The 26,335-nt window shown below is 38.2% G+C and overlaps 2 protein-coding genes across 7 annotated transcripts; both read right to left on the reverse strand.

Moving 5' to 3' along the window:
* Positions 1 to 433: 433 nt before the first annotated feature.
* LOC110899695 (putative disease resistance RPP13-like protein 1) lies at positions 434 to 6,696 on the reverse strand. Of its 2 annotated transcripts, XR_004876273.1 has the most exons (3): positions 2,742 to 6,696; positions 1,365 to 1,876; positions 434 to 1,055 (listed from the first exon to the last, which is right to left on the reverse strand). XR_004876273.1 is itself a non-coding variant. In XM_035981629.1 (2 exons), exon 1 carries the CDS (start codon positions 6,533 to 6,535, stop codon positions 2,744 to 2,746), a length of 3,792 nt encoding a protein of 1,263 aa, XP_035837522.1. In that variant the 5' UTR covers positions 6,536 to 6,696; the 3' UTR covers positions 434 to 1,876; positions 2,742 to 2,743. The 2 variants fall into 2 exon arrangements, 1 of the variants encoding a protein (XP_035837522.1); XM_035981629.1 differs by having other exon boundaries at positions 434 to 1,876.
* A 4,531-nt stretch (positions 6,697 to 11,227) lies between these two features.
* On the reverse strand, positions 11,228 to 18,882 carry LOC110899694 (E3 ubiquitin ligase PARAQUAT TOLERANCE 3). Of its 5 annotated transcripts, none has more exons than XM_022146582.2 (15): positions 17,996 to 18,882; positions 17,537 to 17,648; positions 17,224 to 17,305; positions 16,975 to 17,144; positions 16,814 to 16,890; positions 16,086 to 16,157; positions 15,829 to 15,985; positions 15,588 to 15,736; positions 14,540 to 14,704; positions 14,105 to 14,413; positions 13,968 to 14,009; positions 12,854 to 13,112; positions 12,614 to 12,742; positions 12,117 to 12,198; positions 11,228 to 12,017 (listed from the first exon to the last, which is right to left on the reverse strand). In XM_022146582.2, the coding sequence occupies exons 1-15, from the start codon at positions 18,159 to 18,161 to the stop codon at positions 11,391 to 11,393; spliced, it is 2,598 nt and encodes an 865-aa protein (XP_022002274.1). In that variant the 5' UTR covers positions 18,162 to 18,882; the 3' UTR covers positions 11,228 to 11,390. The 5 variants fall into 5 exon arrangements, with proteins under 5 accessions (XP_022002274.1, XP_022002275.1, XP_022002278.1 ...); XM_022146583.2 differs by having other exon boundaries at positions 12,854 to 13,109; positions 17,996 to 18,303; XM_022146585.2 differs by having other exon boundaries at positions 11,234 to 12,017; positions 12,117 to 12,195; positions 17,996 to 18,469.
* Positions 18,883 to 26,335: the final 7,453 nt, after the last annotated feature.

Genomic DNA, 26,335 nt, shown 5'->3' on the forward strand with positions numbered 1-26,335 from the left:
AGATCTTTTCAACATTCTTCAATTTTTTTCATATTTTTTGATTGTGGTATGATCTTAACCTTTGCATACTACGAGTTCAAATGAATCCATAATAAGGTTACGTTTGAGTTTCAGTCATAACCTTGGTTTTCTAGGCATTTTCTGATGGGAAAAACGCGAAACCTGGACACAAACGGTAAACGCAAACGCGGAAGCAAACTTTGTTTGACCAAGAATTTTCCCAAACTTGAATGAACCTATGAGGATGCAAACAAATAGGGTATATCGACTACAATCTAAACAACCACAAAACAATAATATCAAGACACCAAATTTTAGCGTGGAAAACCTCTCAAGACGAGAGTAAAAACCACGGGACTACTAGAGCCGCTTCAAATCCACTATCACAAAATTAGAGCAATACAAAGTCTTCTCTAGGTATACTAGAGGCATACAACAAACATCATATACTTGGAATCAACAACTTCAAGCATATGGAATCAAAACAAAGAGAAAAGAAAGAATATCACAAACAATTCTGCAGCTAGGAACAGAAGCTGTAAAGCTCGACTTCCGGCGTGATTAACACAAACCCACCGTTGGATAAGGTCTCCTAGATGTTGTGAAGACTCTTTCCAAAACTCAGAACGATCCAACGGGTCAATCTCCGGGAAATTGACAATCTCTGGGTTTGTAGGTGACGAAAATGATAAGCTTGTGCAAAACTTTGCTGTGATTTTTGTGGCTGATTATATAATTCACCAAAATAAACCTAATGGGCCATGGAAATTGTTGGGCTTCCTCTTGGGCCCAAAAACCCAACATTTTCGTCTTTTCATACATCTAACGACACTGAACAGGTCTTTGCATTCTGTTCATTCTCTAGCAGGCTCGGCTTTGTGGACTAAAATCATTTCATGGCTGCGTTTCCAGGCATGTAGGTGAAGAAACTGAGCGAGTGGGTAGTATAATGTTTTTTTCTTTCTGTTGATGTCAAACTTGCAGTATAATTACGGTTTTGTAATTTCATAGATATCGTGCATTCTTCTCTCTTGTTGAAAAATCACCCTGTTTATCTAAGAGAAATATGAAACTTTGGTTAATCTTGTACAACAAATAATATATTGATATAGTTTCGTTAATTATATATAAAACACATGCTTTAAAATAAGGGTGTTCATATTCCCACATCCCTCCTTTCTATATATACAAAGATATACATAGAGAGAGAGTGAGTGAAAAAGGGTGTGAGAATAATATTTTAGGAGTGTGGGAATAGTGAGAGCCTAAAATTTTTATTAATGTAAAGTGGCAAATTTCTTAACACTAGACTTAAGAGTAATAATAAAAAATTAAAAATAAACATGAGTTAAAGGTGTCGGTACCGTAATGGAGCATTTGCTACTTAGTTGCTAAAGCAAGCTTTGAGTCATATTCAGACAGTGCTAGACTCTGTCTCATTGGCACAGATGTCACTGGAAACATTCCCGAACACATGCCTCTCCGGAAGCCATTCAGGTCAAAACGGGTTGGGTCGGGCCAGGGCGCCAGCATATGCTTTTTTGTTCTTTCTTTAAAAAAAAAGTTTATAAAATACTTTGATGTGGTTTTATAAACAGAGAACAGAGGTGTATGAATACTCAAAGCTGCTTTCTTTAAAAACAAAGTTTATAAAATACTTTGATGTGGTTCACCTTGCTACCTTTTTAACCGTATAGGCTTATGTTGGCTGAAGCAGGAAGAATATCCGACTCATTAACACTACAAGAAAATTGAGCAATAATGTGGTTGCTATTGATAGCAGAAATTGGCAAAACATCATCTTTTGTCATTGCTCGCAAACACCATTTATAAATAAAAATCTCTAGTAAATGCTTCCTGGAACACATGAGCCTGCCTGCACCATCAAATAATCCAAGGATATAATCATTGTTGACGAGGTGTGACCCGCATCGGTCACCCGACCCGGTTACAACCTTTTATATTAATATAAATACAAAGATTTATTCTAGAACCTTCCATATCTACAGGGAAGGTGCACAACTAAATCTCCCACTTTTTGGGAAGATCGCATAAATCTCCAACCGATCGGGACGTATCCTGAAACAAAGGAAACCCTAATGGAAAACCTATAAATAGAGACAAATGTGTAAGGTATGATTATCTAATTCCTCTACGTTTTTCCTCTCCTATACTATACTTCTCCCAAGAACGAATACTTATTCTCACGCCGGAGGGTGGTTACAGGAATAACCCCATTCCTGTAACGAGTCCTAACGGTGTTTCTGTTTTGCAGCTACTCGTTCGAATCACTAATCATTGAAGCCATTGGTGTTGTTAAGGTCAGTGTTTCTTCAATTGTCATTTTCCTTATAGATCAAGTTGTATAATTAAAAAGGAAGGCTAAAATATCGTTTTGAAATTAAAGTATTAGTCTACATATAAACAAAGTAATATCATATGCAAATGAAAGCAAAGGAGAAGCAAAAAAGATGGGTAAAAAAGTTTTCACCAAAACGTAGCAAAAATTAATAATCTTACTAACTACTTTAGGCAACAGAAAATGTTGTTAATAAGTTGGCACTATAAACATTAATTTCCATGTTAAATTGAACAGTTCAATAGATAAATTTAAACAGAAAACAATAAACCATATAATTGAGACATATTTAAAACTGTTTTGTTTGTTTAAAGAAAGGCAAAATAAATCAGTTATTTGATTTTAAATCATTAAAGGTAGGGAGGGAGGGAGGGAGAGACACCTTTATCTTCTTAACTCCAAAAAGGGGATAGGGGAGACGAGGGGCCAGTAACATCCTCTTTTGCTGCATCTTTCTTTCAGATGTGGGCATTCAATAATTCTTAAACTCAAAAGTGAAGGCAGCAGCACTTCTGGTAGATCCATCATGTTTGGGCAATTAGAAAAATAGAGATGTTGAAGGTTAGTGAGGTTTTGGGGATGGGGATGAGGCAATTTATTCAGATTTGGACAATTGCTAAATAAGAGACGTTGGAGGTGTTGGAGTCCCACTGAAAATGATTCCAGTTTCTCAAATTTATATATAGTGAGAGAAGTAAGAGATGAAGGAAGAAGATGAGAAAACTGACTACAACTACTCACTCCATCGTCACCACCGTATAACTCTAGTGCCACAAGTGAGGTTGGAAAATTCTGTGGGGCCCAATCTGAGATGGACTTCTTCAACATCCCTATGCTTAATATTTGCAGTTTGGAAGGCCAAATTCCACGAGGAAAAGAAGCATCCATACTTGGACAATCTATTATCCTTAGTTCCTTTAACAATGTCAAATCGGACAACTCATTATCAGGAAATGATTCCAGATTTTTACAATTCACTATTGTCAATGTGGTGAGGTGAACCAAGTAATTCAGATTCTTGACTGATTTCAGATTCGTCCAATCTTTTATCAGTGCATTTTCAAGCATCGGCATGCTGCTTCTATTGTTGTTCATATTTTGTCCTCCCCACTCCCTTTCCAATAATTTATTACAACCCCAAACGTAAACTGACTTGAGGTTTTGCCCTTCTTTTGGCAAGGAGAAAATTGTAATTGACTTACAATCCGACAACCTCAACACCTGAATGCTATCTGGACATATAAAACGCTCCAAGTTATCACACTCATACACATCCAATCTCCTTAACTTCACAAGAACCTTGCTTGCAACTGCTTCTAATTCCCACAAATATCTTATTTCATTACACATCCGTATCTTTAATTCTTCAACTGCACCAAGATACTTCATAACACCTCTCCACACCACATCATTAAGCCCTGTAATAGATTCTATGTTCAACTTAGTGACTGCTGAAGCTATTTCAATAAGCCTTCTTAACAGACCACTATCACATGTACTTATTTCTAGAACATTCACTGAAGGTAGTGTTTCAAGTGTGACTTCAACCAAACTGGGGCAATCACATATTTTGAGAACATTCAATGATGGAAACACAACCCCACTACTGGTTGACCATTTCTTCCACTCATGCATATGCTTGAAACTTAGAATTTCAAGTGAAGGAAATGCACGACTTGTTCCAAGAAACTCCAAACCCACAGCTTCCACCTCATCTAAGCCTTCAATAAACAATTCCTTAAGTAAAGGTAGCTGCCCAAGTGGGGGTAGAGATGTACATCTTTTACAATCACGTAGTGACACATGCTTCAAATGAAGAAACGAAGGATTCCCAACCCAATCTGGAAACTCTAAGCCACCATATGATCTAATAATGAGTTGTATTAACTTAACATTACGAGGCTCTAGCTCATTTAGGACTTCCTTTTCAAGCATTTCATTTCGTGAATCATATGGCTCATCACTCCATCCAACCTCTAGTTCACTAAGCCTCTTTTGTGAAAAGTTCGCCTCACGAACATGAATTGCATTTTGCACTTTTTCCAAACCTTCAATGCAAATTTTCCCACATAGATTCTTGAATTCTTTAAGTCTGGCTATTTCAAATCCTCTTTCACCTCCGATAACAATTTTTGAGAGAGTTTGAAGGCTTTTCAACTCACAAATTCCAAAAGGCATCTGATTCAACAACGGAGTGTCACTAATGTCAAGATGCCGCAAGTTTTTAAGCTTTAAGAAGTTGTTTGGCAACTTAGCTAAGCAGCGACAACCACATACAATCAGTGTCTCTAAGTTGTAGAGATCGCAAACATTTTCAGGCAAATGGGTTACTTGCGTTCGAGATAGATTAAGATACCTCAAATGCCTCAAACTACCAATGCTCTGTGGTACCTCACTTATACAAAAACCACTTAGAGATAAAACTCTTAACATTGGTAACTCAGGAAGTAAGTCGACCAAAATCTTACTCGATAAGTAGAAATTCTGCCAACTTTCTTCCACACCAACAAATGTTGCCAAGAATGTTCTCAAACTTTTAGCTATTTTAAACGTCTCGAACTTCTTGTAAGTTACATATTCCTCACGTGCAAATGACATATGACGACACATTTCCAACATCTCCTTCCTCATATTCCTTTTCATATCATTTTCTAACCTGACAAAAAATTCGCTAGCAACAGATGCCGCTAAGTCGTTCATCAGGTCATGCATCACAAATAATGATTGATTATTAGGTGCAAGTTGAAAAAATGACCTTGACAACAATTCGTCAAAACAATCATGACCCAAACGTTCTTTTGTTGAGTCAATTGGAGTTGACTGGTGTAAAAACCCTTCTGCTGCCCATAATAAAATCAATTCCTCCTTGTCAAACATGAAATCCTTAGGGAATAATGAGCAGTATGCAAACAATTGCTTCAAATGTGCAGAAAGATCACGATAGCTTAGTTTAAGGGCAGGGACAATTGCATCGTCTTTTGACATCCATATCTCACTTTCTAACACTTCCCTCCAAGATTCCTCATCTTGTTTTGTCCTTAGTGATCTACCAAGTGATATCAAAGCCAAAGGTAAGCCATCACACTTTTTCACAATACCCTCACCATATGGTTTGAGTGACAAATGTGAATTAAATTTATTCACACCTAATGCATTTAAAGCAAACAAAGACATTGCATCATCATGTGATAGACACTGTAGTTTGTTTAGATGATTGTAACCCAACTTGTTGAGTAATTGCTCCTTCCTAGTTGTTATGACGACTTTACTTCCAGGAGCGCATGCATGAAACGGGCCGACTAAGGTTTTCCAATCCTCATAACTCTCACTCCACACATCATCTAAAACCAATAAAAATCTTTTCCCCCTTAGTTGATCTCTAAGAGCTACTTGAAGCAGATTAAAATCTTCAAATTTCTTGTTTTCTTGGGCCACAGATTCAAAGATAACTTTGCTTATACCAAAGCTATCAAAATCATCCGAGACACACACCCATGCCTTGAGCTCGAAGTGATCTGTGACTTGTTGGTTGTTATACAAAAGTGTAGCCAAAGTAGTTTTTCCAACCCCACCCATACCAACTATGGGAACAATGCTAAAGTTTTGATCACATGGTTCGTCCGCTAGTAATTGGCGGACCAATGCCTCTTCCTCAACTTGTCGTCCAACAATACTAGACGCATCGACAACAGAGGTTTGTAATTCTCTATTTTTATTTTTTTTCTTAGTTTCCCCTTCCACACTCAAACCAAGTGTAGCTTTCTCCTCAACCAGATCTTGTAATTTTGTGGTAATCTTATCTAACTTGGCACGCATGCTACTACTCTTTGTGAAATTTGTGCAACAAGTTGGGATCAGCTTTCTTACCTTGCTGGTGATGGCTTCTGAGTCATGGGTGAACTCACGATGCATAGCTTCAGTTGCCAGATCATCGAGTATGTCATCTATGTCGTAAGCCAAATGCTGGAGATCAATGAGCCATTGTTTCACAGACTCATTGGTAATCTCCTTGCGAGAAGCATCAGCAAGCACAGCTTGGATTTGTTTTAAGGATCTTTGCCATTTCTTGATCTCAGCATCAACTCCCTTGTAGCAAGCAATGTTTTTCAAAGCTGCAGAGGCCAGCTTCTCAAAGAGCACACCGAGAAAGGCAGAAAGAACGAGTTCAGCCGCCATTGATTATGGTCAGATTGTTGATGAATCGGGTTTTAATTTAGTTGTGATGAAGATAAAAGGACTGAAGATTGAAGAAATAATGAAGAGAGTTTGATTCAGATTTATTTATGGTCAACGTTTAGCTATTGCTTTGCACACTCACCAACTACCAATCACCATTCAAGGGCGGTACCTACCCTGCCGGCTGTCCCTTAAATTTTTTTAATAAATATTCGTTTTGGTTTTTGGTTTCATTCATATTTAAAATTTATGACATAAAGGTGGTGTTTGTTTTTTGGAAGAAGAGCTTCCCGGCCTCTTCTGTCTGCATCGTGCAGACGCGGGAAGAGGTTTGGTCTCAGAAGAGTGTTTTTTTTTTTCAAGAAGTGCTTTTTACCTCTCCCCAACCTCTTCTTGGGGAAGTGATGAGAGGTAAGCTTCTCCAAGCAGAGGTTTACCTCTTCTTGGCACCACCTCCACCTCCGCCACTGCTCCGCCACTCCGACCCCAAATCATCAAATCGAACCCCAAATCATCAAATCGAACCCCCAAATCATCAAATCGAACCCCAAATCATCATCATCAACAACATCACAAACAAAACCCCCAAATCAAAAACCCTAAAATCGAAAACCCTCATCATCATCATCAATTGTTTATTCGGTTCAATCTCCGGCCAGGTGTGAAGGCGGAGGTGGTGACGGTCGTTGCAGGCTCGGTGGTTGTGATGATGGCGGTGGAGGTGGAGGTGTGAAGGCGGAGGTGGTGACGGTGGTTGTGATGATGGCGGTGGTGAAGTGGTGGCCGTGGTGATGATGGCGGTGGTGAAGTGGTGGCGGTGGTGATGATGGCGGTGGTGCAGATTGTAGACTAGAGAGAGAGTAGAGAGAGAGTGGAGGTGCAGATTGTTGTGTGGTGTGTGTTCTAAACCTAGAAGAAGAGGTTTTATATATAAAAAAAAAACCCTCTTCTCCTTGCAGACTGAAGACATTTGGTCCACCTCTTCTCCTGCAGATGCCTGCAGATGTGGTCTGCAGCAGAAGAGGTTTTCGTGCAGAAAAAACAAACAGCACCAAGAATATATTGGAGAAGAGATTTTTTAAACAAACCATTTATAAATAAGACTAACGATTTCATAAAAATTTTTTGAAAGGAAAACTTTATAAAAACCGGTTGGCCACCGTGCAAAGAACCGATTACAACATATACAAGGGGAACTTACACCATTCTCTCCAAACTAAGTTACGATGTTTGGATCTACTTTTTAACCAGAAGAAACTAAGAGATTTCACCTCCCCAAAGATATCGGCACAGTCGCCTCTTCCGTTAGACCATGTGTAGTGGAAGGGGAAGATAATGCCCCCTACCCTAGGGCATTTTACGCCATGTGGCGGTCCAGTCAGCAAAGGGGCATTATTGGGCGTTTTCTAAAATTAGTGTAGTGGTGATGGGGCATTAAATAAAATAAAGAAAAAATACCTAAAAATCTTATTGGATAACAAAAAGGGAGATGAAAGATGCTTGGACAAGGAAGGGGGCAAGACGTGCTTTAAAAAACGCTGAATCAATTTTTTTTCAGAAAAAAACGCTAAAAAACGCCCCATGTGATGGGTTCCGGGCGTTTTTGGACGTTATTTTTGAAATTTAAAAAAAAAACGCTCCACTACGGGGGTCTTCGCATTCCTTGATTTCTAAAGACAACAAGTCACCTAAACTAACCCACGGACAATCTCCTTAGCTTCCATGTTACCTTCAAAACCTATGAAAACTTCCAACAGATCCATGAAAGAAAACGCAAAAATCGGAGGGATTCTAACCAGATCCCAGACCTGAACGGAAATGCTACAAGCAGTGAAAAGGTGATCGACGGTTTCAAGCATATCCCCACAAAGAACACAATCTTCAGAATCGATCGAGATATTTCTCTTAGCCAAAGCTTGTTTAGTTGGAATACGGTCAAGAGCCGACCTCCAAATAAAAATGTTGTATTTAGAGGGGACCCACTTACAACCTTTCACCAAAAAAAACATTCTTCGATACTGAATGCACCCTAGCCAGATCCATAAATAATAATATTTGTTTACCTAGCTTTTTTTATTCAAATATTTACTAGTAATAAACCACATCCCAACAATTGATCTCTTTACTTTCATATGTATATATTAGTTCATAACTTCTAGTGCTAAACAAAACACCAACAAGTCTTTTGATTGATTCCAGATTCTTGGTTTTGTTTGACTCTGGTTCTTTCTGGCTCAAAAGAAACTAGTGAAACTGATACATATACCCTTGATTTTAGTTTATTCATTTTGGCCCAACAATTGGTTGTCGCTTGTACACAGTGCAGCGGCCAGCGGTGACCCTTTGATAGAGATCCGTTGAGTGGATCAAGCTCCAAGAATTAAGAAGAACAAGAACTCAAACATTACATAAAAGACATAAGACTTTTGCAACAATTTTCTCTGCTCATTCAACTAAAATCAAATTACAATATATAGTATGGAATATAAATCACCGAAACATGGGAAAATGGAAACGTGCACTTTATTATCTAATTTAGAGAAACATGGATGCATTGATGAGATGAACAGATCGTGGGCACGGGATTAGTCGTGGTATGTATCACCCTTTGAGACGTGACATATATACAATTTCATTTACAGGTGACAGATAGATCTTTAAAACAAGTAGGCTATAAAATGGCACTTTTGTTTGTGTCTATGCTATGTTGTATAAATGCTATGTATGATTATATAGTTGTTCTATACTATGATTTTACCAATTCACGTTTTAATAAAAACTGTTGCAATGTAATTCCTGATGATCTATGGGAAAACGCTCTCAAAGATATCAAGGCAATTATTGCCAACAAAGAAATCATTAAACTAGATAAGGTGTACCTAAGGTTTGTCCTCAAGGAAAGAAAAAATGTCGTTGCTGGATATGTTCTGAAGAATGACATTATGCCAACGAATGTCCCAACAGACAAAAAAAAATTGGCATAGACAAATTTGTCGTAAACCATGTGCTAGTAAATTGAATTCAACAATTTGATGGCAAAGTTTGTCTACGGCAAATGATGCCTTCCAAAGTTTGGTACTAGATTGAATGACAAATAATAAATTATTTGCGTTAATAGAATTCGTGCACTCATTTGCCATAGGCAAACTTTGCCATCAAATTGTTGAATTCAATTTACTAGCACATGGTGTACTTAACTCTTGTCTACGACAAATTTGTCTATGGCAAACTTTGTGCACGAATTCTATTAACGCAAATAATTTATTATTTGTCATTCAATCTAGTACCATTCCGCAAGTGGTATAAGAAAGAGCAACTTGCTCTGATACCACTTGCGGAATGGTACTAGATTGAATGACAAATAATAAATTATTTGCGTTAATAGAATTCGTGCACAAAATTTGCCATAGACAAATTTGTCGTAGACACTTTGCTAATCTAGCAGAAAATGCTAGAGAAACTAAGAGTTAAGTACACCATGTGCTAGTAAATTGACTTCAACAATTTGATGGCAAAGTTTGTCTACGGCAAATGATGTCATCCAAAGTTTGTAGACAAAAGATGTTTTCCATAGTATTTTGTAATCATTCATTTTGATTACAAATTTGACGGTCACCACATTAATAACTATTTTATAAACGTTTTTTTTTTCCTTTAATCAATCGAGTTTCTTGCCACCGCAGCGCACGGATTTGGTACACCTAGTTATTTCTTAAAATGCATTGAGTAAATGAAATATGTATTTTTCATAAGAAACAAAATTTCAAATGAGAGTAATTACAATTTCTTGTTCCTTTCCATCCCTTTTTCTTTCCTAACAAATTTTAAACAGAGAAATCATGTGGCAAGCTGTTTTGTTAATAGTTCCAATATTATGATAATCTCATGAGCTTAACAACTTATAAATCATACGTAAACGCTAGTGTCTGCAACATAAAAACAAGCTTATTAGCTTTCGATTTTCCGTATGTTAATGTGGAATGATTTGAGTAGCCATGATAGTCTGTAAAAAAATTTCAACGAGTTCGCAAAGATTTAAAGTTTCAAAAATGTTGATAAATAAGGAAAATGCATCAATTAGAAAAAAAAAATCGTGAATACCTCATTGCAACTTAAAGTTCACAAAAAAGGTCAAACACCAGAGTTTGTTTTAGTGGTTGTCTATTTTGGTTACGATGACATTTTTTTTTTTTGAACGGCAAATTTGAATCACTGACGGACCACTGGAGTATCATCGTGCCACCAGCGGAACCACCCGATCATATCCATCTCCACTAGGCATAATGCCTATACACCAATTCAGGAGGAAATCCAATAAATCTGGAAAAACCCCCTTTGTGGGAATCGAACCCATGACCTAATGGTCATAAGTCTTATCCCACCACCAAGATACCACTAGGCTATAATGCCATGGGTGGTTACGATGACATTTTGGTTTGGAGCTTTGAACATGCATGAACTAAAAGGTTGTTATTTTATAAAGAAAAAACTGCAAAGAAAAAACAATTATTTATTACACATATTTGGTAATTTATGTTTATGCAGACACTAGACATTTCCAAAAAAACATAGTACGTTATTTTATATAAAAATCCAATTACGTTCTCTTAAACAAACATCTAACCAATTAATGTCATATCTTTTAGCATTTTTTTTCTTTATATTCATAATGAAAGGTGAAAACCCCAGAAATGCAAATTGCAAAACTCAAATATTTTACTTATTTTCATCAAATCAAAGGTTACGGTGAGATACATAACAGAACAAAAACAAAAAAAAAACACCACCACATAAACGTGTTTGGATTCTCAACGGGCGAAAAGGGAGATCATCTTGCACGACTGCTCAATTTCAGCTATCTGTGCTTGCTGTAGTGCTCTCGATCACGTTCACGATCTCGGTCACGGCCCCGCTCCCTTACCGGAGACGACTCATATCTCGAGGGTCTCCTCTTGAAATGCCGGTCATCATCACTAGATTCATAATCTACGCTGGCGGCAGCAGCTGCAGTGTTAGTGCTGCTTTTCCTAGACACCGCCGCAGATCCTACAGACACTGCTTCCGACGAACTTGATGTGAGTTTGCGTTTCTTAGAAGCTGCTGCAGCGGCTGCCGCCGCCGCTTCTTCCTCAGGGAAACTGATGCGAGAAAAGACACTTGGCTTATGTTTCCGATCACCGCCACTGGTTGCAGTTGCCTCTGCTGCCGCAACTGGTTTGGAATCTGAGATTGGCGGAGCTTGGGTTTGTTTTCTAGTAGACGATGATTCCGACTGGCGGTGACTCTTGTGCTGCTGTGAACGGTGGTGGTGGTGGTGTGAGTCATCATAGTCGTCATAATCATATCGATCACTAGAAGATTTCCTCTTTGTGGATGGGTGTGGAGGAGCATCGTAGCCGTCGTCACGGGAACGACGGCGGTCCGGCGACGGTCTCTCGGATCTGTGGCGGTGACCGTCACTGCTTGGCGGCGGAAACGGTCTCTGGAACCAAAAAGAAGCAGAAACAAACCCTCAGTTTTAGAAAAGTGCAAATAAACAGATAGTAAGATAAAAGTATAAAACATAAAAATAGCTACTTACATTTTTTGACTTCATTGGAGGACCATCATCGTTACCGCGTGCCTCTCGACTGAATTCCCTCTCTTTCGGTAATTCTCTGCTGCTGTAACAAAGTAAACCAATATAAGCTAAAATGTTCGAATAAATTATAGAGTAAAGTACACGCATGGTCCTACGATTTACCAAAATTTTGCATTTGGTCCCTAGCTTTCCAAAAGTACACATATGGTCCCTATGGTTTGCACTTCGTAACACATTTAGTCCCCAGCTTTTTCCAAAACTACACGGATGGTCCCTGTGGTTTGCACTTTGTAACGCATTTAGTCCCTAACTTGGACATGCTAAAACCTTTGGATTTGTTGGCTGGGGACTAAATACGTTACAAAGTGCAAACCACATGGGGACCATCCGTGTACTTTTGGAAAGCTAGGGAGCAAATCCAAAATTTTGATAAACCACAGGGACCATCAGTGTACTTTCCTCTAAATTATACAGTAACACTAGATTCAAAAACTAACCTTCCGGATCCACCGCGTTTCTCAAAATCCCGCTTCCGCTTTAACTCAGCTCTCCGTGCTTCAAACTCATCGCGACTCATAATGGGGGGTCCACCACAATTCATGCCCATACCCAGCTCAGCAAGGTCCCTAAACATATATTATAAAAATTAATAATTAATTAATTGCTCCAGTGAATAAATAATTAATTAATAATTAATTACTAAACGCAGGATGAAAAGTGAAAACAACAAACAATACCTCTGAGGTGGGATAAAAGGAGGCATCATGGGCCCAACGGGTACACCAAACGGATCTTGGGGAAACATGCCTCCAAAAGGAACGTCCATGGGCCCAAGCCCATAACCACCCATATAAGGCATGCCACCACCGTACGGGCCCATAAACGCATCCATTCCCGGCTGCATCCCATTCCAATACGGATTGTAAGGGTTAGGGCCTGGAGGCATCATATAGTTCTCGGGGGCGTACTCCTGTGAGGCCCTCCACTGCATCTCTGCTGTTGCAAGAATTTCAAAAATAAAAATAAATAAAATGTTAGCCATTTAATTATATATACGATTGATCAACACTATTTGGCCTGTAAACGAACCGAATGTTCATCAACTTGTTCGGCGGGAAGTGAACATGAACACAACCTTTTGTTCATTTAATTAAACGAACGAACATAAACACAATTTTTTGTTCATTTAATTAAACGAACGAACATAAACACAATTTTTTGTTCATTTAATTAAATGAGCGAACATGAACGCACGTTTTGTTCGTTCATTTATGTTCGTGAAGGTCCGTTTATATTCGTTCATTTATGTTTGTTTATTTACATTTGTTTATGTTCGTTTCAATTTAAATACACCAATAGTTATATATTTATATGAATATTACATAAAAGGAACTTCCTAACTACTTATATCAATATTACTAATTGCTAATTGGGCTTTCTAGTAATAAAAATGGGGTTTGCAATAGAATTTATCGTAATCAATAATCAACAACTAATTCATATAAAAAATTACTTGGTGTTCATTTATGTTTAGTCAGTTGTGTTCATTTATGTTTGTTCAATTATGTTCATTTGTATTGTTTATTGTTTGTTAAATTATTTTCGTTTAAGTTTGTTTACTCGTGAACTGTTCGTTTAGGTTTTAAACGAACACGAACGTGCTCATTTTCTTAATAAACGAACACGAACGTGCTCATTTTCTTAATAAACGAACATGAACAAAGAAATGAGTTCGATTATATGTTAGTGTTCGGTTAAAGTTAAATGAACGAACATAAACATCCCTTGATTCATATTCGTTCGGCTCATTTACAGGCCTAGTTAGTCCAAAACATCAATAAGAACTCTTACCATTCATAGGCATGTTGACTTTCTTCTTTTTCTTCTTCTTCACTGACAAGAACATTTAAGCACGAGATTATCACCAACTGAATAATTACAAATACGGCAATTCCTTTTTTGTTCTTCGTTAATCTTAAAACATTTACCTGCTTCGGTAGGAGCTTGCTTCTGCTGTACTTCATCATCAATGGGCCGAGCACTTCCCTGCGATGCTGGTTCCATCATACTCTTCGACTCATACGTAGCTTCAGATACATCAGGGGCTTTATTGACTTTTCCTTTCTCCGATACTGTCTGTTGAGTTACAGGAGCTGCATCATGTTCCATGGGCCCCAGTTGCATCTTTGTATCACCTTCGTCCTGTGGTGGCGGCTGCTCCCCCTTAGAGGCTGCAGACGGTGCAGGGGACGGAATCTTAGGTTGCGGTGGCGGTGCACATTTAGCAGACTCCATATCTGAAAAGTAAAAATTAATAAAATAAATAGAGATAAAGATTAATAATTAATATATATATATATAAGGATTAATTATAATTATTGGTAGAAGTAATTTGGTTGACAAGTTGTAGATGTACAACACACCTTGAACATGATAAGCACTGCCACCATTTTCACCGCTGCTATTATTTGACTCCAAGATTCGATTTATCGTATCGCGTAGTGTCTTATTGGGCAAAAGATCGTCTGCTAGCACGTTAGTTGCACCACAGACACAGGCTGATTTGTCAATAATGTGATCACGTATACCTGTTAGAATTTAAAGAAAAAAGAAAAGGAAAATATTTCATTATATATAAGTATAAATATGCTATTTTGTCAAACATCAAACAACTTTACCCCCTCAACTTCTATAATAAATAACTTTAGCCCCTCAACTTAATTATAGTGACATGTTTAGCCCCTCAACCATAGTTGTTAATGACGAATAGCGAAAAATAGCGATAAGGTACCTATATGCTACATAGCGAATAGCGATAAATAGCGGACGGCTATATTATATATAGCGATACACTAGAATTTTTTTTTAAATATTATATGTATATTATATCAAAATACCTGGTATATATGCTATTTTACATGTATATTTAACAAAAACCTAAAATCCAACTATTGTATAGCTATATTTAATTGCTATTTAAATTTAAAAAAATAAAGTGTCGCTATTCTCGCTATTCATCGCTAACCCAAATAGCGACAGTAGAGCTATACGCTATGTAGCGTGCTCTAGCGATCGCTACGATTGCTATAGACAACTATGCCCTCAACTTTAATAGTGCCATGTTTAGCCCCTCAACTTTAATAGTGACATGTTTAGCCCCTTAACTAAAACAACTTTAGCCCCTCAACTTTAATAACAACATGTTTAGCCCCTTAACTACATTAAACAACTTTAGCCCCTCAACTCTAATACTAAACAACTTTAGCCCCTCAACTTTAATAATAAAAAACTTTAAAAATGACATTTTTAGCCCCTTAACTAAAACATCAAACAACTATAACCCTCACGTTGGCTTATTTTTATCAACATTTCGAACCGGTGCGGAGCGCGGGTGGTAACCCACTAGTCGTGACAAAGAAAAGAATAAAGTTCAAATACAGCCAAAACTCAAGGACCAAAAAAAAAACATACATTTATCACAGAAACTCTTGAAACAGCATTTGCTCGTTAAAACAGCATCTTTCATCACTTGTGCGCATAAAGGGCAGTGAAGTTCCGGGGGGAGATCACCAACAGTACGCGTAGACGGCATGCCTTCAATCTCTTTCTCAAAAGCAGCCCTATTATTATTATAATAGTTTTGAAAAAAAAATAGTTATGTAAGATTTACAAAACATGAAAGATTAAAAAAGCTATAGCACGTGACGCATACTCGTTTGGCTTCAAAACTGCAACTGCGCCACTGGGTAAGGCGTACGAACCATCTGGGGTAGCCATTAGCATAGATTTTGGAATGCCAGTTGGAGGTTTCACTCTCTTGATATCGAAATTAGGATCACCATTGGTAGGGCAATGCTGAATAAAGTGACCTGGCAAAAGGGTAATTTAGTAATTATAAGCTTCTGACTATGAAATTATAAACAAATCTATTTCTACTTGAGTAGTGAACATCAAGACTGATGAATCTACCTGGTGTTTTGCATCTGTGGCATACATAGCCTGGAGGTGGTGTTTTTCTCTCAAAGCCGCCGCCTCCCCGACCTAACAAATTAATAAGTGTAATTCGGTTTTCAACACTGTAATTGCTGTATAAAAATGAATATAATAGAAACAAAATTGTTGATTTTCTTTTAGATTTAGACAATGATACAAGTCTGTGAGTTAGGGCTGCAAACGAACCGATGTTCAGCGAACAGTTCATGAACCGTTCAGCGGGAAGTTCGTTTTATAAATGAACGATCGCGAGCAAGAAATTTCGTTCGTTTAGTTAAATGAACGAATATGAACAGAGGTCGCGTTCGTTCATTTATGTTCATGAATGTTCAGTAATGTGTTCAATTATGCTTTGATAGTTCATTAGTGTTTTTAGTTTAGTTTTTATATTTTATTTAAATACTTCAGAATTCCGACAAATAAAATACTTAATAAGTATCAGTGTATTATATCTTATGTTCATCAACGCTTGTTTGTTTGTTTGTTTTCATTTGTGTTTATGAACATTAGTTTGTGTTCATGAACGTTCGTAAACTAGAATTAACAAACAAACACGAACACGTTCATTTCCTTAACAAACGAACCGAATGAGTTCATTCGGTTCGTTTGCAGCCCTACCGAGAATAACATGCCATCTCAATTCATAATGAAGAAATACACACATATAGTTCGTTTTATAACTAAATCAGCTAAAAGATAATTACCAAAACCACGTGCACCCATTCTACCGCCCATTCCACGCCCAAAGCCCCTACCACCACCAAACCCATCAAAATTTTGCCTGCAAGTCAAAAAAAGACAACATCAGTCATCTATCGTGAAATCAAATCATCACAAAGAAGCTACAACTCAGATGAAATCTCACTGTTGCCAATCCAAGGCTGGTGTATCAATTAACGCCTGAATTTTGCTGTCCTCGTCAGCTTTACTAGGAGCAGGGGCGTCGGTAAGTTGATTGTTATTAAAAATAACAGGAACAACTTCTGGAATTTCATACAAATCACTTCCGAATTCATCGTATTCTGAACCATCAAGCTACAAAACCACAAAAAGATGTTATAATCCTGAACTATGGCTATGTTTTACGAAAATAGTAGTGCTAGACAAATCTTACGTAATTGGTTACAGAGAGACCAGCTCCTGAAAAGTTACTCTTAGCCTGTTGGGCATTATCCATCTCGTTAGCCCCTTTCGGCCTGCAGTTCAAATCACACACAATAACTAAACGAATGTTCGAAAACTTGACACGTATAATGTAGCCATTCGACATGCACAAAACTTTTGCAGGGTTGATAAACCATGGTTTGGTTTATGTCACCAAAACAAGCGGTTAAAGCAAGCCTAAGCCATCAGCAAATATGACACATCAAAAGAAACCGAAACATTGACTATTAACTGATTAAAATATAAAGGTTTTGAAACTGTACTCGGGCTGGTCAGTAACTGGCGCTGCAACTATAGGCTTGCGAGGCTGCCCAGGAATTCGACGTATTAAAACAGAAGTGTTTTTTGGAATCAACATGTCTTCATCAAGATATTCTGAAATTGCAAATAGAATACTTTTGTGAAACACCATTAATAGATTAATCCATTTCAACAGACTACAATATAACCCTCTAGTGGCACCCAGAAGACGACCAACCCGTATCACGACATAATAACCTATTTTAACAACCCTTTACATGGGTTAACGACAATCATCTACATCCAATCCTACTAAACATAAATTATTAAAACTAAAGCACCCCTCAACACCAACACAATCTTATATTAATTATAATTATAAGTATAAAATCATTTTGATGCCATTTATGTTTCAGTGTAATTTGCCAAAGAATGAATTCAAGAACATAAAAAGATGACTAAGCCCAGAACTTAATACCAACCTTCATTAGTCTGGGCATTGGTGACGACAAGATCATAATCAGTACCCCTGCCCAACTGCTTAGATTCATATATTTTTTCTTTCAAAGAGGCAACTGTTATAAAATGGCCATCGATTGAAATCGAGTCATAATCTTTAGCACTTTTAAACTTATAATATACTGCCATAACTTAATATTATCAAATTCCTTTTTCTTTTCCCTCAAAAATCAATAAACAAGAACAAAACAGTATCAATAAAGGCGTCAATATAAACCAAAAATATCAATCGCCTTAATCAACACCAAAAAAAAAAAACATAAAATAAAAATACAAACAATCAATATAAATTCCTTTTTCTATTTTTTTTTTCGTTTTTCCACTCTTCAATAACTCTGAAAAAGATCAAACCGACTATAAACAACTTCAATTAGCTCCTCGAAACATCTTCACGCTCTGAATCCGTTCATCCGTTCAAAATCTCGATCAATCTGCGTAGATTCTTCGAATAACACGCTACACGAACTTTTAACTTTCAATAACAACAAAAACTGAAGAAATTAACGAGCCCTAACTCTTCTGCTTGCCGCAAAAACCTCTTCCGACGCTTGAATCTTCGAAAACAGTGACAGATTCGGTTCCAATTTCACAGATCTACGACCGATAGTGCGATTTTGGTTCGAATAGTTGAAAATCTGTAAGTATGAAGCATAAATCGTTTAAAACACGAAACGAATATCGGATTTCAGCAGTTGATCTTGTGAATCGGCTTTATGAAGGTCATCGATTGGAGATTTTTTGTGATTTTGATCCGATTGATGAAGACAGCTAGGGTTTGACGGAAAATTAGGGCAAAATCGCCAGAACGATGAAATCCCGTGACCCCCCCTTTTGAGATAAAACGGCAGGGGCTTTTGCCATTTTATGGATGTGGTATTTACAGTTTAACCCCTGTACTTTTCTAGAGTGGCGGTTTGAAACTCTGTTCAGATGGTACTTGGATCAATGAGTTCCGTTAAATGTGACGGTGATTTGAGATTTAGGGGTTGTTTGTTTTTTCAGAGAAGAGTTTCTTGACCTCTTATGTCTGTGTCGCGTAGATCACGCGCAGGTATTTGGGTTTGTAGATTGTTTGTTTTTCGAAGACATTTCATTAAAAACTCTTTGTGCGTACTCTTTTTGATGCAGTTGTGGGATCTCCTCTTCTAACATATGCCCTAATTTTATGATTACTTATTTTAGCATTTAGGATAAAATGACCAAAATACCCTTATGTGGGGTTGACTTAGTCAAATTTAACCATGAAAACTAACTGTGTTAGGTCTAAAGGACATAACTTGCAAGGGTTTACAAACATCGAGTACGTTTCTTGTATATATTGAAGATAAAGGACATAGTTTGCAATATAGTGTCAACATAAAGAATGTTTTTTGTAATTTACTCAGAAACAAAATACAACAACATATTCAAGCATTCTAAGTGTGTATCTACTATCTTGCCAATCCGGTCATCGCTTAATCTCGCGTTTTGTATCGTAAACCTTTCTTTAAACTAACCGGTCTAAGTTTATAACTTAAATAAGACCCGTTAGGAATCTTATAGGTTAATATAACCTTCGTTCCAGATTAGGAGCCCGGTAAAAGCTACCTACACTTGTTTGAATAGAATATACGGCTGAGTATACAAAAATTTGCATTTATAGCTTAGGTAAATACTTTTAATTTATTTTCCTTATACGGGCTTGGGATACGGTAAATTATTACCGTTTGGTCGGGTATGGAATATTTAATCGATTAGTGGTTAATTTATTGACTTAACCCGTTTTAATCCGTTTTGTTTGATATATAAACATTTGGGGGTTAATATGACCGTGTCCTGGATATACTCGGCTCATTTTATTTGAAAATGGCCATGACTTAAGCACGGGGTGTAGGCATACACCTGACAGTTGCGTATGTAAAATGATATACCCACACGTGAGGATAACTCCTTGTGGGTTTTTATTACTGGTGTGTATATTAATCTTGTCTCAGCTTCTATCCCGGGCCCTGAACGTACGACAAACATGTAAATCTGTATACAAGATTATTTTATATAATTATCCCAAGTTATAAAAGAACATTTGTGCCTTGTGCACTTAAATCAATTTTCATAAATGTTTTCAAAAGAGTCTGTTAATTGTATTTACCAGTGTAAACTGACGTATTTTTCAAAAAGAATAAGTGGTAGGTACTACTCGAAATTGGCTGGAAACTTCTGGGCATTAGTTAAAGAATCTTGCAAGTTCTTAACGCTTAAAATCTGCTGAACAACGTTTTGTATTATATTTAGATCCGCCTATGGATCCTATCGTACAACCGTCTGTATTACATTTTATTTTTGTACTTTACATTTCGGTTTGTAATAGTATTTTCTTCCAAGACTTCCGCTGTGCTATAAACTGTGTATATTTGACTATGATGATATCAACTACGTCACAATACTCCCCACCGGGCCCACCGGTAATATGTGGAAATATCGGGGTGTGACAGGTTGGTATCAGAGCCAACATTGAGTGAATTAAACACTAGCCTTTTGTGTTTAATCTCAATGACACAGTAGCACATTCCTTGACTTCCGAGTCTAGGCAAACGACCTAGGATTAATCCTAAACTTTTTGGTTTATATCTTTTGTTTGTTCTTTGTTTTGACAGGTTTATTTTTTATCATGCCGCCAAGAGTTAGAGGCAGAGTGGACGAGGTAAGGCACCTATGCGTGGAAGACATGATCATGAAGCGGGGCCCTCACATAGACGGACCCCATCAGCAACTTTCAGCTCCGATTTGCATCCGGATTGGAGAAACTATCTTGAACCCGCGAGGCGTTCTGTCTCGCTCAGCTCCTCGCCCTCGTACCACAACTCATTCGGCCACAACAGGAAGACGAGCCCCATGATTCGCACCACTCATACCTTCCCTTGCAGCGTTCGGGCTCTCACCACTCTTTTCAAGACCCCACGCCATACTTTCAAAGCCGTTTTAACCCCATGAACTAAAATGACGAACCAATGGATCATAACCCATTGGGGCCAGCAGGCTATTTTCCTGAGTTCCAAGACATGGATATCGAAGATGATCCAGATCATGAGATGCCGCCATCAGGGACGCCCACGCATCCCATCAAAATTTCCAGCGGATCTTCTTTTCATGGTTCACTATACAGAGGGCCTGATATATGGGCCGAAAGGTGGACCACATATAAGGGGGAGTTTACTCCCCCTAACCGCAACTCATATCCACATCAACAAGTCCCCTCTGAGGACCCACACTTTCAGACGGTCATGCTGCCGCCCTCGCCAGCTTCGGAGCAACCACCGCCGCCAGAACCGTCAAGGCGGAGAAGAAGTGCACGGATGTCCGTGAGAGGGGGTTTTCATTTCAGCACCCCCCCCCCCAACATTCCAGCAACTATCCTCCTATCTTTGAGGACCCACAAATGGGTGGGCCTTCAAATGCTATTTCTGAAGTTGACTCTGCACCTATCGCACCTGCACCACCACCCACGGGTTATGAAAACCTAATTCCATCTTACCCAGATGCATCTGGGTACAACCCGTTTGAGCAACAAGCTTACTCGGGTTATAACTACCATGCACCTGTCGTCGACCCATACGTTGAAGCAGCAAATTTTAATGCTCTTTACCAATCTCCCTTTCCACCCGCGTACCCAATTGGGTACCCTGCATATGGGTATCAATACCCACCACCTCCACAACCTCAGCAGCAGCAGCCACCGCAACCTCCAATCCAGCAACCGCAGCAACAAGAAATTCTCCAAAGGTTGCATGAAGTGGAGAGTAGGGTACAAGAGCATGATCGGTGTCACAAAAGTTTTCTAAAAGGTTTGGCAAACCTTATCAAGGGGAAAAATAAGAAAGACCGTTGAAGAACCCTTGTTTATTGTTTTGTAATTTTCATTTCAAGTAAGTCCCTGCGTGGACATTTCATTTATATATTTAGTCCCTGTGTGAACATGTTTTCTTATTTAGTCCCTGCGTGGACAAGTTATTTGTTTAAAAGACCCGTTTAGGGCAACTATTATAATTCTTAGGACTTATTATGAAAAGTTTCCTTTATGAAATTACATTTGGCATTAAACATATACATATACATTATATCACAAATCAAAATATCATTTCAATTTATAATTGATCTGCCATTAAATTTCAAAAGAAAATCTTAAAGGTATAACCTAGCCTATATGCCATTTTAGACATGGCCATGATGGTAAAATCTTTTTAAGATAATAAATCCTTGTTAACACCTAAGAACGTGTTAGCACTCTTGACAAATGTGGTTCAAGAAAGTCACACTAGTCATCCTTATATTGGGTTCTTCCAATTCCTTATCTAGCCTAATGATCTAGAAATCATGGCTTATATCATCAAATGTGATGGTCACATTATAAACATCCATTAGTGATGAAGTGCCTAAGGGCTATACTTATTGTCCTATATGACAAATGGCAGTGTAGTCTATGACTCCCTATCAAGAAAGGTGAAGAACTGTGTTCAAACCTTAATGCCTCAATCCTATGAGATCGTGGCTTATAAATTCAAAATTGTCCTTGTGACAAGGCCATTTGTGCCACCATGATATCCATAATAGTTTATAACTACGATTAATTATAATGAAAAATTTAAATAAATTTGTTTACAAATTAACCAAATATGGTCTATTTATACCATGGTTAATGAATCACCGAAAATGATGATTCCAAAATATACCGCTAAAAAAGTTGTTTTCAATTGTTTTATAGCAATCAAGCTTCACCATGCCTGAATCAGGAGAGGTTAATAGTCATCCCAATGTGAGGAATGATAATACCACAAGAATGAATGTAACGAGTGCAGATTTGCAAGCATTGATAGACAATGCAGTAACCAAAGCGGTTGACAGAATGTTCAAGGATCCAAGTAATGCACACACTAAGATCCAATTCGTGGCTCATAGTAAGCCCCCTTCTGAAACACATGAATCAAAGAAGGACGATTCCCACCATTCTTCGAATCAGAAAAGCCAACCGTCTAAGAAAATAGCGTTCGATCAGGAACCGCGTGCTAAGACTTGTTCTTATAAATACTTCGTTTCGTGCAAACCAAGGGATTTTACAGATGAAAAGGGTGCCATTGACCGTATGACATGGCTTGATGAATTGGATACCGTTGTGGACATCAGCGGATGTGCTGAACAGGATGTTTTGAAGTTTGTATCGCAGTCGTTTAAAGGAGAAGCATTGGCTTGGTGGAGATCGTTAATTCAAGCCACAAGGAAAATCCCTCTTTATAACTTGTCATGGGCGGAATTCGTGGCACTGATGAAAGAAAACTTCTATCCCCAGCATGAGGTAGAAAAAAATTGAAACTGACTTCTTGACTCTGGTCATGAAGAATTTGGATTGCCAAGCTTATGTTACGAATTTCAACACCATGTCTAGACTCGTCCCTTATCTGGTTACACCTGAACCTAAGCGCATAGCGCGCTTCATTGGAGGCCTGGCCCCGGAAATCAAAGGAAACGTTAAAGCTTCCAGGCCTACCACTTATAGGTCTGTGGTGGATTTGTCCTTATCCCTCACGCTTGATGTAGTTAGGAATAAGTCTGTTAAGGCTTCTGATGAGGGAAAGAGAAAGCGGGAAGATGAGAGCTCCGCTCCGATAAGAAAAGGAAGGGTAACTCTGAGCATAAGAAGAGTTCTGGGTTTAAGAAGGACTCCCAGCAGTCAGGTGAGAAGCCCAAGTGCAAAACCTGCAAGAAACAGCACTTTGGGAAATGTAGATTGGACTCGCAGCCTAAAGCTTGTGGAATCTGCAAGTCTAAGGATCATAAAACTTTGGAGTGTAAAAATATGAAGAATGCAACATGTTATGGTTGCAATGAGAAGGGACACATAAGGACCAACTGCCCGAAAAGCCCAAAGAAGCCTGAAGAGGCCAAGAATACAAATGCTCGAGTTTTCCAGATGAATGCCAAGGAGGCAGTGCAGAAAGATAATGTTATAACAGGTACTTTCCTCATAAATGATGTTTATGCTAGAGTTTTATTTGATTCTGGCGCAAATAAGTCCTTTGTAGACAATAAATTTTGTAAACTGCTAAATCTGCCTGTTAAAATTCTAGACATAAAATATGAGGTAGAATTGACTGATGGTACCTTAGAAACTGCTTCAACAATTTTAGATGGATGTTTCATATCCATTAGGAATCACTCTTTTCCGTTGTCTTTGTTACCGATGAAATTGGCAGGATTCGATATAGTTATAGGCATAGATTGGTTATCTTTTAACCAAGCTCAAATTGCCTGTAATAAAAAGCAAGTTGTTATAAAAACCCCTTATGGTGAATCGATTACTATTCAAGGAGATACATAGTATAGAGTACCTGAACAAGTATCTATGCTTAAGGTATCCAGGTGTTTGAAGAAAAGTTGTGTCATTTACATGGCCCAGGTGACAGTGGACATGCCAAAGCCCAAAATAGAAGACATTCCTGTTATTTCAGAATACTCAAGACGTTTTTCCTGAAGAACTACCTGGTTTACCTCCCGACAGACAAGTGGAATTCAGGATAGATATTATTCCAGGAGCAGCACCAATCACCCGAGCTCCTTATCGTTTGGAACCAACCGAGATGAAGGAATTAAGAACACAGTTGGATGATCTATTGGAGAAAGGTTTTTGTAACACCCCATGTTTCGAAAGTCAAAGTCAAGATTGAAGTCAAAGGAAGAAAAGATTGCTAATTGCGATCTGTCACTCCTTGCTCAACTACTGTTTTTGATTTCTTTGACTTGTAATGGAATCCTTTATTATATTTGCTTTAGTTGTATTATGTGGAGTATCTGTGTATAATCGAGGTTTAATCGCATGTTTTATCACTTTATCGCTTATCGCATCGCAATCGCATTCACAGCTCGAATTATGCGTTCTGGATATTGTTTTACGTGTGTGTGCTAATTATGTGTTACTTGTGCATCTTTAATTATGTTTATGTTTGTGGTGATTAATCGAAACGCAATCGCAACTCTATCACAATCGAATCGCAGATGCTGAATGCCAGTTATTTATGATGATTGTATGTTAGATATAGTATTTGTGTGGGTATTATTAAACTATCATATCGCTCACTCGAAACACATCACAACGCTCAACACGCGAATCGAAACAACAAAACTCAACACGCCGGACACCAGGATCGAGTGGCCAACGATCGAGTGGCCATCCGATCGGATTGCCATCCGATTGGTGACCCATCCGACCTTGCACACTTTCCTCTTTTGGAAACCCTATAAATACCCGGCTATCACATCATTTGTGATGTGACAGCTCTCTCACTCGACCAGCTCGCTCAAGCACTCATTTCTCTTGATTTCTCGTGATTCTTGTAAGTTTTCAACCTAAATCTTGTACTTCTATGATCTACACACACTTCCTCATCTTTTTGACCTTTGAATCTTAACTTTTAACTGGGAAATCAGTGGATTTGAGGTGTTCTAGGGTGATGTCATCATGGAGTTCTTATGAACTTCAAGTTTTGGCCTCATTCCACCAAGAACAACTCAGGTCTGAAGGATTTCCACATGATTAAACATGGTTCTCACATAGATCTAAACATTTCCATGGATAAAAGGATTGAAAGATGGTTTTCCAACCTTCTTTCAACTCTTTTACACTCAATGCACTCAAAACCGAAAGAATCGGAGCTCGTTCTGATCTTCTACTCATTCCTAGTGAAGTGTCGGTTCAAGATCTGGTTTCTATCAAAGAGATAATCGATTTCTGGTTAAACATAAACCACTGTCACGAACCTCTAAACTGATCGGACTTGGGTGATTCCTGTTCGATAGAATTAGTTGGGTCATGATGGGGTTTCCGGTGTTTAGCACGTTGTCATATCGTCTCGAACAACCGCAAAACTTAACGAATTTTCAAAGTTAGCAACACAATCAGGTCGCGGGACAGATTTCCATCCGATCGATTCGCAATCTGATCGGATTGCACTTAAGACTCAACACTTAACACTTTTCAACATGTTCAATGTATAGTCAGATCTAACGGATTGTCACCTGATCGGTAGACCATCCGATTGGATGTTAATCCTGCTGTGAACTTGTTCTCTGAGAAATATCTCACCGAACGGATCGTCATCTGATCGAACCGCCGTTCGATCGAACGACCTGAAAGGAAGAGATACTTCTCTGTTTTCAAAATGCTACAACAAAAACTTCAAAAGATAAGCCATCATACACAAACACATCCTTACCAAACAAGGTGTCAATCCGACCGAATGGCCATCCGATTGGATGACCATTCGAACGGATTGACA

The sequence above is a fragment of the Helianthus annuus genome, chromosome 13 (assembly GCF_002127325.2).
Source record: "Helianthus annuus cultivar XRQ/B chromosome 13, HanXRQr2.0-SUNRISE, whole genome shotgun sequence".
In the NCBI taxonomy this organism is placed as follows: domain Eukaryota; kingdom Viridiplantae; phylum Streptophyta; class Magnoliopsida; order Asterales; family Asteraceae; genus Helianthus; species Helianthus annuus.